This window comes from Globicephala melas, chromosome 11, assembly GCF_963455315.2.
Source record: "Globicephala melas chromosome 11, mGloMel1.2, whole genome shotgun sequence".
NCBI lineage: Eukaryota > Metazoa > Chordata > Mammalia > Artiodactyla > Delphinidae > Globicephala > Globicephala melas.
The window spans coordinates 66,024,311-66,040,116 of record NC_083324.2 but is presented as its reverse complement, the minus strand read 5'-3'; the positions used below and the strand labels follow the sequence as shown (position 1 = coordinate 66,040,116).

The following is a 15,806-nucleotide window of genomic DNA, read 5'->3' as shown; positions in this document are numbered from 1 at the left end:
GAAGGGTGAAAGCCAAGAGGGTGGCTGGCAGGGTCAAAGCAGATATAAAGATATGAGGCCAGGGGCGGGGGTGGGTAAGAACTAAGAATGTGAATGTGAAGAGAAAACTGCAGGTTAATAAGAGAAAGGACTTAGTCAAACAGTAAGTCAAACCTTACCTATAAGGGTGCAGACTGGGAGGATGAGCTGGGCTGAATGCCTAGGAAAAGACTAGTTCAGGAAAATTCTAAAGGGCCAATGGCTTGGAGGACCATTTATTTTTGGACGTGCAGTACCAGCCAGAAAGAACCTTATTTCTTCGGGGACTAGGGAGCTGAGAGAGAAGGCATCTGGTGACCTGAAAGAGTGTTGAATTCCAAAATCAAACTTACAGCTAGACTCTTCAGGTATACCATGTAGCTACAAACTACTCATATCAGAGGTTAAGAGCTCAGACTCTGAAGATGGGCGGCCTAGGTTCAAATCATGGTTCCATGACTAACTAGCCTTATTAGATCAGGCAAGTGAGCTAATCGCACTCTACTTCAGTGTCTTCATCTGTAAAACAGACATAAAACCAGAACCTACTGCATAGGGATATTGTAAAGATCAAATGAGCCAATATATGGAAAGCCCTTTGAACAGGGCCTGGCATCTGGTAAGTACTAAATAAGTCAGCTTATTTTCTGCTGCAGAGTGGGATGTTTACATGACTCACTGCAGAGTCACTTCATTCACTCCATGAAGAGGAGTTAGGGGCAGGGTATCCTACCCAAGGCTGAAACTTAGAAAAAGAACAACTTCTGTTGCCTTTTGTTCCCTGGGTAGAGTCAAGCGGAAAACCCACCAGTGGTCAGGAAGAAACCTAGCAGCACTGGAGGTGGTGAAGCCGGTAGGTCACTGCTGCTCCCTTCAAGGAGTGTCAGATGATCCCCGGGAGCATTAGGCCAGCCCTTAAGGAAACAATATGCTGAAGGGCTTTCCCAAGGGAGCTACATTCACTTTACATTCTCCCTCGACATTTACTTTAAAGGTATTGCTAAGTAGTCCTAACTGAAAGGCAGCTGCTTTGGGGTACCATGACAATAGGAATGAGTTATATATTTTTTACTTTTCTGGCCCTCTTTCAGGCCCAGCAGTTTGCCCTTCTTATACCTAGTTCTCCCCAATATGTTTCTATTCACCACTTAATTATGCATTCTTAAGTTTCCTTCCAAGTGCTAAGCAAAATGCTGTTAGTTTTACATGTCTACAGCTTCCCAGAATTATCACACATAGGAAAATAGGGTGCAGTATCTCCATTTACAAGTAAAAGCAGCACTTTAATAGAATCAACAACATTAAAGACCTAAAACCACACCCTTCCAATGCTCTCTCTATACAAGTGAGCTCTAAGGACTCATTTTTATTTCTATCTGCAAGGCAAAATATTCATTTGGAGTGGCCAAACAACCTGGCTTGTTGACAAGACACCTATGTTTCTTGACTTTTTAAACTCCGATACACAGAATGAGCAATCACTGTCCATTGACTATTATTGCTTAACTCAACAGTCTGTGGAGATGTGCTTCATAAGATGGGGAGAAAGAAAGTAGGTGCCATCAACTTGGTCCTAAAAATTGTTGACTTCATCTCATGTGCCAAAGAGTAGAAAACGACTTTAGGGAGGCTGTGAGGGGAAGACAGGAAAGGCGGCAGATGCATCCGAGGCAGCAGCACAGGCTGGCCTAACTGACACGTTTCTCTGGCTCTTTCCCCTACATGCTCTGGACCTTCCTGATAGGAGCTGGAAACTTCATTTTTTTGAGCTTTGTTGTTTCAAAAACAACCTCCCCAGTAAATACAAGAAAGTTATATATTTGGAATTTAAATGTTTAAATACATAAGCTGATTTTTTTAAAAAACTTACGAGGCTGGGTTTTTGTTTTACAATGTTCCTTTCCTCTGATTTTGATATAATTCTCGAAATCTTTCCATGATTTCCTCAAGTGCACAAAAATAGCTTTCAAAGGAGACCCAAACCAAGTGATGATTTTTATGACTGATTAGATATTGGCTTAAAGAGTAGCATTATGATTATAAAGCTTAGTTTCAACTGCTAAATATTTTTTGAAAACACTGAAGAGAAAATATACTTCCTCAACAGTTATGCTGAAACCTAAAGGTTTCAGAACACAGTTAAACAAAAAGTTCTATAATCCATTTGTGATATTAACTTACATATTCCTTCATACAGGCAAATAAGATAAACACTAAGATAAAACAATAATAAATGAATAAAATAAAATCCCCAAATAATACCCCCTTATTCTTTCTCAAAAGTAAATTTCGAATCTTACCACATTACACTATTCTCAAAAGGGAACTCCTCAAATGGTCTATCGGACCAGGAATTCCTATGCTACCATTGATACATTGTTACTAAATTTAAGTGCTTCTTTAATTCAACTTATTGGCAAAATTGTATACGCAGGAGCACTACATAGTGAACTGTGAAACAGAGAGAAAAGACTCAATTGAAAGAGAGGGATATACCTAGACAAAAACCTAGCCAACAGGCTAAGGATTATTAGCGGATATGGACTCAGATGCTTTCAATAAAGCAGTAGCTATTTATTAAAATCTATTATGGATAGGGATCACAGGAGAGAAAACAGTAGAGTAAGATACACTCAAATCCCTCCTATGAGCGAAAACACTCATCCCCATCATGTGTGTTTTATAATCAGGGGGCTTGAATTTGGCTCCACCCGGTGTGTTTCTCTGACAAGCTTCTTAATCCTCTGAGCCTCAGTTTCTCAATCTGCAAAATGGGGTAATAAAACCCATCCCATAGAGTTTCCCGGAGGATTGAATTAAATGAGACAACATAGGGAAAGTGTCTCTCATTAGATGTCAGTAAATGTTATTTCCTTTCTCATGATATACTGCCAAGAAAGCTGTATCTAATAAATAACAAATGCAGTATTCTACCTGGAAAGGGTCGGTCTGCATCACCCCCATGCAGAGGAACTCCCTTATTTTCTGGCATATACTTCTTGGTAATGGGCAAAGACATCAGCCGGATGTGATGGATGAGTGAGCGCCAGGTATGAGCTCCAGAAAGCACTGGTTCAGGTGGTAATGGGCTGAAAGGTTGAATCACAAAGTAGGCAGTGAGCAAGATTAATCCCAGGGTTACGACGACCTACAAGGAAAGACAGGAAATGGATTAATAATTGTTACAGCAAACAAAATACTTTTAGGCCAAGGAAAAAAAACAGGCATGTTCTACTATTTCCAGTGTGCTTTAAGAACTAATCCATTTTCATAAACAAGCCATTGACATTCACTTCTGAAAGCATTTAAAGCTTGAGAACTGTGAGGACTGCAAGGCTCACCAAGCTTTTATCATACAGACCAGGGGCTATTTCCATCATTTAAAAATATACACCGACACAGTTAATGATAAATACACATCTTTCATCTAGAACATTTAACAAAGTAATCAAATTTGCTAATAACACATCGTAACAAAGAGTAAAGGCCAATTTATTCATAGAAAAACCAAGGTTCAGTGGTGGAATCAGTCAACAGTAATATTTGGGGAGAATGTTGAAGAGTTTGTGCTCTAAGCTATTTCCAAGTCAGAACACATTTTTACCTTGTACACAGCTAGAAGGAGGGGATACTGGGGTGGCCCCCTCTGAGGTTCATTCTTTTCCAGTAGCTGTCTGATAAATTTTTCAATTGCTTTCTCTGACATGCCACACTGATGGCCCGTCTGTCTTACCAAATCAACAGTCTCTGAAAGTTTGTCATAAATGCTGAGCTCATTAGCAGCAAGATCCATGTCTTCTAATACAAAATCCCTGAGAGAGAAAGAAAATGAATGCAAAAAGAAAGATGGTTTCTTTAAAGTACTTCCTCCACAAAGTTACTTCCTATAGAACAGTGCTTTTTGACCAGCTTTTTGACCACCTGTGGGGAAGGAACAATTCTTCTGTAAAACACAATGAATACACTGAGACAATGTCAAGATGCAATACAAGTTTTTAAGTGTTTTTTAATTGTGGGCTAGTAATAAATGGTTCACAGGCCAGCACTGGTTTCCAAACACTTTGAGGAATACCTGTCCAGAGCACAATAAATCCCTAATGGGACTCAGAAACACTAGTGCCATCCAAAATGATTTCTGAAACCAATCACAGGAGATCTGCTGCTGGTAATTTACTAAAATAAAAAGAAATGGAATATGGAAAGTGTTGTTGATCAATTATTTCTTTCCTTTCACATCAGATGAACCTTTTAGCAACACAAGGGGAGGAACTTATCACTGAAGGCAAGATTTACAGAGGAACACATTGATATGCTTTGTTCCTGACAGACCAAGAATTTCAGACAACACAAAACCATGGCATGGTAGCGCTTCAGACTTAGCAGGTTGCAGTTCTCGTGCTTTTCTGCAAATACAATCTCAGACGATAAAGGGCATTCTGTTTATATTTTACATACTTAAAGGCCTAAGATCTATAACTCATTTCAAAATTCAATTTGCATTCTAATAGTTATTTTAAAGCCAGATTGTTTCACAGTGGTCATAGAATCAAAGGCAAAAAAGAATTCTCTCTGTATCATGTTTCACAGTGGCCACAGAATAAAAGACAAAAATTAAAGGCAAAATAGAATTCTCTGTATCATTTGTAAAATGAAATAAAAAAGTTCTTTTTAAAAAATGCTTGTGCTACAGAACAATGTTTTTCTTCATTTGTAGGAGGAAAAGCAGTGCTTGGGATCTGTGCTCTCTTCTGTTGTTTGGGTTTTGTTGTTTTTGTTATTTTCTTGCTTTTACATTGCAGAGGGTCCTCTTATTTCACATATTTCATCCCCAAGGTGTTGCTAAGATCAAAAAGCACTGACATGGTACAACTATTTCCTCAGTAAGGAGATGCTGCCCCCTGTAGAACAGAGGACAACAGTCATGAAGCTCCAGCAGAAGAGGTCTGCACTGCCACAAACCAGCACACATCCTGGCATAGCTCCTCTTCTAACAATGCCTCCTCTGATGACTCCTTCCCTTTGGTCCTCTTTCTATTAACCTTTTACTTCACTGGTTCTTAACTGCGCCTGCACATTAGAATCACCTAGAGAGCTTTTAATGAATGCTCATACCAGGGCCCCAACCCAAGACCAACTAAATCAGCGTCAGACTTCTAATGGTGGATTAACAGGCAGGTAATCTAGACTTTGGGGATTGGGGGAGGGAGGGAGGAACCCCACATTAAAGGGGACACAACCTTTCTCCAAACTCTCTGCCGTTGCTCAAACTGTTTTTTTAAGACCACAAAGGCCTTCATTTCAAGGTTCAGGTAAAAGGATGGTGAAAACTCTATTTTAAAATGTGTAGTTTTGGGAATTCTGTGGCGGTCCAGTGGTTGGGACTCAGCGCTTTCACTGCTAAGGGCCCAGGTTCAATCCCTGGTCGGGGAACTAAGATCCCACAAGCTGTGTGGCGTGGCCAAATAAAATAAAATGTGTATTTTCCACAAATGGTGCTGGGACAACTGCATATCCACATGCAAAAGAATGAAGTTGGATGCTTCCTTATACCACAGACAAAAATTAACTCAAAACGGATAAAAGACCTCAACTTAAGAGTTAAACTATAAAACTCTTAGAAGAAAACAAAGGGGGAAATTTTTATAACACTGGATTAGGCAATGGCTTCTTAGACAGGACACCAAAAGCACAAGTAGCAAAAGAAAAACAAATTGGACTACATCACAATTAACAATTTTTGTGCTTCAGATGATACCATCAAGAAAGTAAAACGACAACCTACAGAATGGGGGGGAATATTTGCAAATCATATATCTGTTAAGGGACAGGTATTCAGAGTTCATAAAGAATTCTTACAACTCAATTATAAAAAGACAAATACCCAATTAAAAATGGGCAAAGTATTTGAATAGATATTTCTCCATAGAAGATATACAAATGGCCAATAAACTCATGAAAAGATGTTTAACATCATTAGCTATCAAGGAAGTACAAATCAAAACCACAATAAGATACCACTTCTCACCCACTGGGGTGACTATAATCAAAAAGTCAGATAATAACAAGTGCTGGCAGTGGAACTCTTGTACACTGTGGCTGGGAATGTAAAATGATGCAGCTGCCTTGGAAAACAATTTGGCAGTTCCTCAAAAACTCAAATGTAGAGTTACCATATGACTCAGGAATTCCACGTGTATGTACCCACGATAATTTAAAACAAATATCCACACAAAAACTTGTATGTGAACGTTTAAGCAGCATTATTCATAATAGCTCAAAAATGGAAGCAACCCAAATGTCCATAAATGGATACACAAAATGGATATTAATAATATCCATACATCAATAATATTCATACCATGGAATATTACTGGACAATAAAAAGGAATAAAGTACTGATACATGCTACAACATGGATGAACCTTGAAAACATTATGCTAAGTGAAGGAAGACAGTCACAAAAGACTACGTATTACATGACTGCATTTATATGAAAAGTCAAGGATAGGCAAATCTATAAAAACAGAAAATAGATTAATTAGGGGTTGCCTAGGGGAGGGGGTGGGGAGGAATGGGGAGTGACTGTTAATATAGGGTTTCTTCCTGGAGTGACAAAAATGTTCAAAACTAATCGTGATGGTTGCACAACTTTGTGAATATACAAAAACCACTGAATTGTACATTTTATAATGAATTTCATGGTGAATTTCATGGCATAGAAATTATATCTCAATAAAGATGTTGTAAAATGTGTACTTATAGAATCTGAACTTACCCTGTTGTGGCATTTATTACACTCATTGCTACGATTTTGGCTAAGTCACTCGGTCTATTTCCTCATCCAAAAGATAAGAGGATTGAACCAGAAAATTTTTCAAGTTTCCTCTAGCTCTAAAATTCTAGGAGTATATGAATATTTCAGGAAGCAGAAAAAATTCAATACATTAGAAGTTAAAGCCTTATGTCCAATTGCATTCCTATATTACCATTTCTTGTTATGCCATCTGATATGCCAGGTGTTGTGCTAAGCACTGCAGAAACATTATCTCAGTAAATCGTCACAGCAATCCCATAAGGTAAGTGTGATTAATCCCGTTTCACAGATGTGGAAACTAAGGCTCAGAAAGGTTTCATAACTCGCCAGGATGTGAACACAAGTGTGCCTGACTTCAGGGCTGGTGCTTTTAATCTTTATGCACGCTGCCTCCCTTACCAAGTATGTTCCTATTCTGAGCAGGCAGTTCCGAAACCACAACACCGTGTCCCTTGATTATCACAAATGAGTGGCTGAAAACTGGAAAGTGATCGACTACAATGATTCCTGAAAAAAGAATAAAGCAATAACTTATTACAATATTTTTCACATCTTGCTTTTGTGACCAGTGATTCCAGAGACACAGCATTTTCCTGTTTAAATGAACAAAGATATTCCAAGCAAGCAAGCAAGCAAGCTACAATAAATTATCCAACAATACCCAGTCAAAATCCATTAAAACTCAGTAGAGGACCAGAAAAGGAAAGCAGTGGGAATTCTAAAAAAAAAATTCCAGTAAAAAACTTTAAAGATTTGAGAGATGGGGGCACCTGTAGGTATCCTCAGGGAGGAGAGAACGTCACATTGGTGTGCACTTAGGGGCACCGTCAAGGGGAAAGAAGAGCAGGTGAGGCTAAAAGGAGAACCAACTATCATCGGTTTTGAAGACTGTTTCACAATCTTTGTAAACCTCTACCCACTTGTGATACGCATAAAAATCTCATTAAACTCCCAGTTTGTGTTGCAAATAGGGTTTTTTTTTATTTCAAGTACACAATGGTAATATGATACTGAATACATACATTTTTGCAAGCTGTACATCCTTCTTCTCCGAGATTCTGACACATTTCTCAAGTTATCAGAAGGGTAGTTACTAATAATTTAGTGAAGTTTTCAAGAGCACATGGAGGTCTTGATAAAAAGCCTTCCTTTCGCCTTTGGTAAGATCAGTGGTTCTCAACTGGGGGCAACTCTGCCTCTGAGGGGATATTTGTGATGGTCACACTTGAGGGTACTACTGGCATCTAGTGGCTATGACGTTAATTAAACGACAAAAAAATCTTGTCCCTTTAGGTCAGACTATAGAGCAGCTCCCTTGCTGCGATCTGCTGAAAGTCAACCCTCAACACGACAGTTTGTATTAAAAACAAAAACAAAAAACTTGTCCCTTAAAAAAAAAACACACAAAATCATGGCTAAGCATCAAGTATATTCATTTAGACTGAGTGAAATCAGCTGAAGCTTCATGGCAATCCCTTTACCTCCAGAAAGAAGGTCCAACTCTGGCAGAAATGAGCTTTGCCACAGAGGGAAGTTCCGATGAGCGAGCTTGACTCTTAACAGTGGCTTATACCTGCAAGGGCACAGGCAGAATCACTTGCAGAGTTGCAAAAATCAAGGTATCATGCACCACCTTGGATATACTGAATTGTCAGAACCTTGGGAATGGGACCCAGGTGCAGATTTCAAACCTCTTCCCTGCTGATTACAGACACACCCCACAATTAGGAGACATTGCTGTGGAACAGTGGAATCTCAACTGGGGTGATTCTGCTCCAGAATCATAGCTATTAAAATGAATAATTCTCTAACATCACCTAATATCTAGTCCACAGTCAAATTTCCCCCAAAGGTCCAAAAAAAAGAAAGAAAGAAAGAAAGGCAAGCCATATAACTTTTTAGAAGTCTAGGATCCAACCAATGATCACATTATCACAGTGAGCTGTCATGTCTCTTTGGTCTACTTAAATCTACAATAGATGCTGGTGTGTGTGTGTGTGTTTTTTTTTTCTGGCCTTTTATGACATTGACATATTTGAAGCAGGAATCCCATCTTTAAACATATTTCTACTTATTCCTATCTTCACCACTTCTAGTTTCTACCATTAAAAAAAAAAAATCCTTCCTCTTCAGATTTCCAGAGCTCATACTCTTCCTCCCTTCAGAGCCAAGCTCCCTTAAAAAAAAAAAAAAAAGTATCACTTCACCTTCTTGTTTCTCAGGTCACCATTCATTTCTGACCCCCTCATGCCACTGATACTGCTCTCACTAAGGTCACCAAAGGCTTTCTACACATGCCAAGTCCAAAGGACGTTTCTTCAGTTAACACCTTATCTGACCTCTCTGCAGCAGCTGCCACTGCTACCCATTATCTCCCTCAAGGGCTCTCAAACCCTGGCATAATTCTCTTGTTCTCTTCTGAGTCTATGTCCCGGAATGTTGGTATTCATCATGGTTGTCCTTGACCGTCTCATTCCCTCCATGGCTTTAACCACCAGCTATTAGTGATTTCCAAATCTCTTCTCCAGTCTAGAACTCTCTCCAAAACTCAAGACCCATTTATCTAACTACCTACCAGACATCCGGGCCCAAATTTCCTATAGTCCCCTATATGTAATGTGTTCCTGACTTATTTTTCCCCTGCAAACCATTTCTCCTACTATATTCCTTTTCTTAATTAATGGAAACACCAGTTCTCCAAATTTAAAACCTCTCCTCCTGCTTCTTCATCCCCACTAATGAACCAATCACCAAATCCTCAATTCTACATCCTGTATAGGTCTCACATTCATCACCTCCTCTTCAGCTCTACGTGAGCAGCAGTCAAGGCCCTCAACATCTCTCCCACACACGATCACAAAGATATATTTAATCTCTATATTTCCAATCCTCTTTCTCCTTTCTGATCCATCCTCTACAAGTTATTTTTCTAAAACACAAATTGGTGCACATTGCTCATCTATTTAAAGCATCCTCCTTGACTTCCCATGCCCTGCTAGGGAACAATTTAGCATGGTGGTTAAGAACACAGGCACCAGAGTTAGAAAAAGCTGAATGCAAATACTGGATTCTCCATCTACTGTGTGGCCATGAGTCACTGTTTACCCTCTTTAAGCCTCAGAGTTTTCATTTATAAAATGAGGATAATTGTGTCTTTCCAACCATGTTGTTAAGGGATTATAAGGTGATGTATCAAAAACATCTGTCTCAATACCCAAATTAAATACTTAATAATTATTATAAGATGAAGTCCAAATTACTTAGCATGGCCCTTTATGATCTGGTTACTGCCTACCTGTTCAGTCTCATTTCCCATTCCTCCCTCACAGTTTTCATTGCCATACTATTTCACATCTTTTTGCTTTTGTACACATAATTTCCTTTGCTTACAAAACCTAGCCGCCAGTGCTTTGCCCAATGACTGAACGCTATCCCAACCTTCATTTTTGCCCTATGAACCTTAAACACAACTCTATCATTTTGTATTACATCTACTTCCTTGTCTTCCTCTCACACTAAATTGTTTCTTGAAAGCAGAGATAAGTGGAGAAAATAACAACACAAATAACAGACATGGAAATTCACCTCAGAGACATGGAACCTTATCAGTGTCTGTTGAACAAATTTATAGAAAGGACCTAAAGTGATCATTCTGTTCTCAAACTAATTTGATGTAAGTAATGGTTCATTTATTTTACTTTTTCTTATTTTTTAAAAATACATCAGCCTAATGAGAGGTTAGGTGAGCAAGTTAGGAACTTTACACTTGGATATTTTTTGTGGAGTTTGAGAGCAGCTGTGGAAGAATAGGGATTCACACTGGGTCTTGAAAATTGTTTTGGTCCAAAGCAGAAAGGGTAAACAGGGCCTATAGTATTCAAGCTGGGCGATGTGAACTTCAGTCAAAACTTCAATGTAGGGCTTCCCCGGTGGCGCAGTGGTTGAGAGTTCGCCTGCCGATGCAGGGGACGCGGGTTTGTGCCCCGGTCCGGGAGGATCCCATGTGCCGCGGAGCGGCTGGGCCCGTGAGCCATGGCCGCTGAGCATGCGCGTAAAACTTCAATGTAGCAAAGCTAAATTTGGTTAAGGCATGTTGTTCCTTAGAGGGAAACTGTGATAACTCAAACTCAAATAAGCAAACTTATTAAGGGAGAGATGCCCAAAGAACATTTCACCATGGGAACAACTAAATGAGCAAACAGAAAAAGCCAGAATAATAAGTATCTGGGAATAGTCTCTATTATAAGGAGACGACCAAATACTTTAAAAGAAGTATACTGGTGAATACCAAGGCTATGCAGGCTCTTAGACCAGAAAAAGTGTGGCTTGAAGGGTTAATGGTCTTAAAATACTACGCGGAACACGAGGCAGGCAAACTTCCTTGTTCTAAAAGGAGATTACAAACAGCTCATTTACTTGGGTTAATAAACCAAGTCATATTCCTTTCTGAAATCCGAGATGCCATGTTTATCATATACCAAGATCACACTTTAAAAAAGCATTCTCTCCCTAACAATTATTAGAAAAAGATGTTTCGGAGGGGGGTCGGGGAATCTACTCTCAACCTACCAAAAAGAAAAAAAATTAGAAATCTGTCAAAAGGGCAGTGAACTCTAGACTTTGCTAGCACCGCTGTGTTGGACGCTGCTTATGACGCCCGCGAAACAAGTTCAATTAGGGTCGAACTCGCTTTGCTCACCCCGGCAGAGCCAAGGAAAAAAAGAGGAAAAGTCACAAGGGAATCGACCCCGGGGGAGTTGCAGGAGGATGCCGTCAGTCTGCAAAACGCCAAAGGCTCAGAAAAGGGGTCAGCGCAGGGGCAGGAGTGGCAGTGGCCCCGAAAGGTGGGCTGCGCGAGGATGTCATAGACGGGTGCGGTGACGAGGCTGTCACGAAGCTGCCTCCCCCCTCCCGGCCTCGGGCCCGAGTCACTCACATGCGGGGCCCGCGCCCCCTCGGGCTCCTCCCGCCTCGGGGACACTAAACTGCCGGGCGTGGAGTATAGGCCGACAACTTCCTGCTTCCGGGCGCGCAACCCGGAAGCAACTCCTACGCCAAAGGCGAGGCAGCGCTCTTTCTACCCGCCCCACGCTTCCGCCAGAAGCCGAAAGCACAAAGACTCGGAGCGCTCGGGAACTCTCGCGAGATCTGGAGAGAACGGGTTCCTACTCCCCCTGGCGTTGTTTCTTGCTCCTCGGTCCTCTTCAGTTCTTGCCAGGGTTTCTTCTCTTCGTGGGCTACCACGGACTTCATAGCTGAACTGATTCATTCAATGAGCGTTTGCTGAGCCTACTACGTGCCAGGCAGCGTGTTAGGTATTAAGGGGTGGGAGTGGGAGGGATAATGTAAATAGTGGGCAGGCCCTTACCCTTGGGATCTAAAAGAAAGGCAGGCAAACAAATCACTCAGATTTACACACTGCCCACTCATTAATGTTAATTGAGAGTTTACTCTTTGCCAGACATTACGAAGGACTTTACATTCGCGAAACTGCTTCATCAACCTCCATTTACCCTCATACCAAACAAGCTGAAGTTTATGGAAAGGTTAAATTGCTCGAGATTACACTGGAAGCTCCCTCTGTTCAGGTTCTGGTGTGGAACAGGCCGTGTGAATGTTGAACTGAACTGAATTAGGACATGGTCCCTAACATGGGCTGTTAACAATCTTCTCGGTGAGAAGAAAATCTGACACAAGCAGTTAGACAACGATGGAAGGCGGCACTGAATTAAAGACCAAGAAGAGAGAAGGGGAGAGAGTCTGCTGTAGACAGAAAGAGTAGAGAGGTTTTCTGAAGGAGTTGGAACAAGGACATGGGCGAAGTTTGGGAAAGCATTGCAAGGAAAAGGACTAGCTTGGGCAGAGGTCTGGAAGTGGGAATGCTGGTGCCACATTTAAGACTTGGATAATAAAATAATAGGAAATCAGGCTGGAGAAGTCAGTGAGTGGTCAATGATGAAGGGCCTTCAAGCCCAGGCCAAGTGATTTGGGACTTTAATGGGCAAAGGGAAGCCATTTAATACTTCATGGCAATATCTTGTAGTATTTCGGGAGGAGGGCTTTGGCTGCTATGTGTAAGATGTATTAGTGGGGGGAAGCCAAAAGGCAGGGAACCCAGCAAAGGGGCTTCTGAAATAATCCTGGTGCTAAAGGTCTGAAACAGCGGTGGGAATGGGAAGGAAGGGATACAATTTGGGGATCTTTGGAAAAAAGAACTGACACGTCTTGATGTGTCACTCATAGGGAGCAGAGAGAAAGAGGATGATCTTCAGGTTTCCAGCTCAAAAAATGATGTTTCTGTAAAAGTTTATAATTTTGTTTTTAGTAAGGGACATTTATTCAGAAGACACATTAAGCTTAGATACAGAATAAATGAAGTATTATACAAGCTACAATTTAATAGTGAATTTAGAAAAGGAATCCACGCCTCTTTGTCAACTCTGTCCTGAAGTCACTGACACCTAGTGTTCTCTTGGGGACAAAAAGGCCAACAAATACTGAGCCTCTTGAGGAAGGATTTGGAATGAGCCAGCAAGATGCTGTCTTATTCTTGTGTTAAACCCCAATACATCCTCATTGTACCCTAAGCCTCCCAAGATATACAGTAAGGAACTACATAAAGTCCAAAGAAAGGAAACTCAGATAACAGACAGAAAGGACCAATGATGAAAACTTTTCCATCCAGCTCAAGGGTCATAACACAAAACTGCAGGAAGTCTAAAATTAATTATACCTTACATTAGCACAACACTCATCAGTCTAAAAAGCTATTTTCTGTCCATTAGTCATTCAATGAAAGCTGAGCATCCTATGTTCAGTCCTCTTCAAGGAGGGCACAAAGATGAAGGAGGCACAGTTATACTTTCAAGGAGCTCACTGTCTACTTTGACCTTTACAACCTTGTATACCCTTATTCCTGCTTGGCAATTAAGGAAACTAGGATTGAACTGCGGTCAAGAGCACAGGCTCACAGCTGTGGTACTTTGAGCAAATTATTTAATCTCTGTAAGCCTCAGTTTCCTCAAAGTAAAAAGGGAGTAGTGATATCTACCTCCTGTGGGTTTGAAGATTAAGTGTTGTCAAAAGTTCAGAAATAAGCTACAAGGATATATTGCATAGCACAGGGAATAGAACAATATTTTATAATAACTATAAGTGTAGTAAAACTTTTAAATATTGTGAATCACTAGGTTATACACCTGAAACTTACAAAATATTGTAAATCGACTGTACCTCAGTTTTTGTTTTTTTAATTTTTATTTATTTATTTATTTATTTATTTATTTATGTCTGTGTTTGGTCTTCGTTTCTGTGCGAGGGCTTTCTCTAGTTGCGGCAGGCGGGCCTCTCACTGTCGCGGCCTCTCTTGTTGTGGAGCACAGGCTCCAGACGCGCAGGCTCAGTAGTTGTGGCTCACGGGCCTAGTTGCTCTGCGGCATGTGGGATCTTCCCAGACCAGGGCTCGAACCCGTGTCCCCTGTGTTGGCAGGCAGATTCTCAACCACTGCGCCACCAGGAAACCCCTGTACCTCAGTTTAAAAAAAATTTTTTTTAAATCTTTGGCTGCGTTGTGTCTTCATTGCTGCATACGGGCTTTCTCTAGTTGCGGCAAGAGGGGGCTACTCTTCGTTGCGGTGCGCAGGCTTCTCATTGCTGTGGCTTCTCTTGTTGTGGAGCACGGGCTCTAGGCGCAGGGGTTTCAGTAGTTGTGGCATGTGGGCTTAATTGCTCTGTGGCATGTGGGATCTTCACAGACGAGGGATCGAACCTGTGTCCCCTGCATTGGCAGGCGGATTCTTAACCACTGCGCCAGCAGGGAAGTCCCTGTACCTCAGTTTTTAAAAAATTTCAGAAATAGCAGAAGTAAAACACTGGATCACTGGCATAGTAGTTAGTAAAAGTTTATTGCACACACACACAATCACACACACACACACACACACACACACAACAGTTTGCAAACTGGGGCACTCAGAACGTGGAAAGAGGCTCAAAGGTATATTTTTATAAAGCCTCTTATACAGTGAGGAGGCAGTGGTTGTTTATTCTTCACAGTGGTTGGTTATACTATTAAGAGTTTTCCTAGTGATAGGGAATGGGTTAAAAGTGGTTACCTCACATTAATTTTGGGGAAGTTTAGGTTTCGTTTATGATTTTCAGAGGCATTAACAAGAAGGGGCCCAAGTTAAGTTTTGCTTGTTTTACAGAATAAGCTAAATTAAGTTTTACTTGTATGACTAATCTGATTTGTCTGCTCAGGGAACTTCCAAGTCTGGGCTCCATTTGTGTTTGATTTTTAACAATGTGAAAGTACACAATAGTCCTTAGCTGGATGCCAGGCACAAAGTAAGCATTCATTTAGCCATCATCATTAAGTGGTGTGCAAAGCATTTACTATATGTTTATTTACCCCATTTCCTTTTTGTCCTCCCTCCAAACCTCGTCTCATTGCCTCTACTTTGCTTCTCTTTGATCCTGAGCAAACTCTAACAACCTTGGAGCATCATCTATCCCAGCCACAGTCACTCTAAGCCTTGCTCTAGCCCTAATCTATTTGATCTTCATTCTCCTGTCTCTCCCTTTCCTTATCTCTCATTTTCTTCCCTGTCCGTCCCTCTCCCCTCTCTCCAGACTCTGCTTTTGGAGTCTAGAAGCTCTGATTTGCGGTATGGCTATGGACAAATAAGTCATTTAATTGCTGAGTCTCAGTTTTCACATCTGAAAAATGGGAATAACAACATCTACTTTATATGATTGTTTTGCGCAGTAGATTATAATGTTCAAGTGCTCTGTAAATATACAGCGCCTTACAAGCGTTAGTTACTGGCGTCTCTCATCTTTATTCCCTTCCACTCTTCCTCTCCTTAGACTGTGGGACTTAGTGAATTCTTCCAAATGAAAGGTTAGGATTTAACGCCAATAGAAGTGCAGATTTGCTGGTTGGTCACGCCTTCCACGCCTAAAAGAACCAATC

The 15,806-nt window shown here is 40.8% G+C and overlaps 1 protein-coding gene across 5 annotated transcripts in view; it reads right to left on the bottom strand.

Annotated features, from left to right (window-relative positions):
- Nucleotides 1–11,902, bottom strand: part of C11H6orf89 (chromosome 11 C6orf89 homolog) — a 28,904-nt gene extending 17,002 nt beyond the window's left edge. Inside the window, exons 1-5 of one of the 5 annotated variants that reach the window (XM_030870885.2) lie at nucleotides 11,769–11,902; nucleotides 8,314–8,405; nucleotides 7,232–7,339; nucleotides 3,623–3,830; nucleotides 2,953–3,166 (exon numbers count right to left, since the gene is read on the bottom strand). In XM_030870885.2, the coding sequence (XP_030726745.1) occupies nucleotides 2,953–3,166; nucleotides 3,623–3,811 (403 nt within the window). In that variant the 5' untranslated portion in view covers nucleotides 3,812–3,830; nucleotides 7,232–7,339; nucleotides 8,314–8,405; nucleotides 11,769–11,902. Of the gene's footprint in view, nucleotides 1–2,952; nucleotides 3,167–3,622; nucleotides 3,831–7,231; nucleotides 7,340–8,313; nucleotides 8,406–11,768 lie in introns of those variants that run through there. The other 4 variants (XM_030870887.2, XM_030870886.2, XM_030870888.2 and 1 more) reach the window with 4 other exon arrangements.
- Between the last annotated feature and the right edge of the window lie 3,904 nt (nucleotides 11,903–15,806).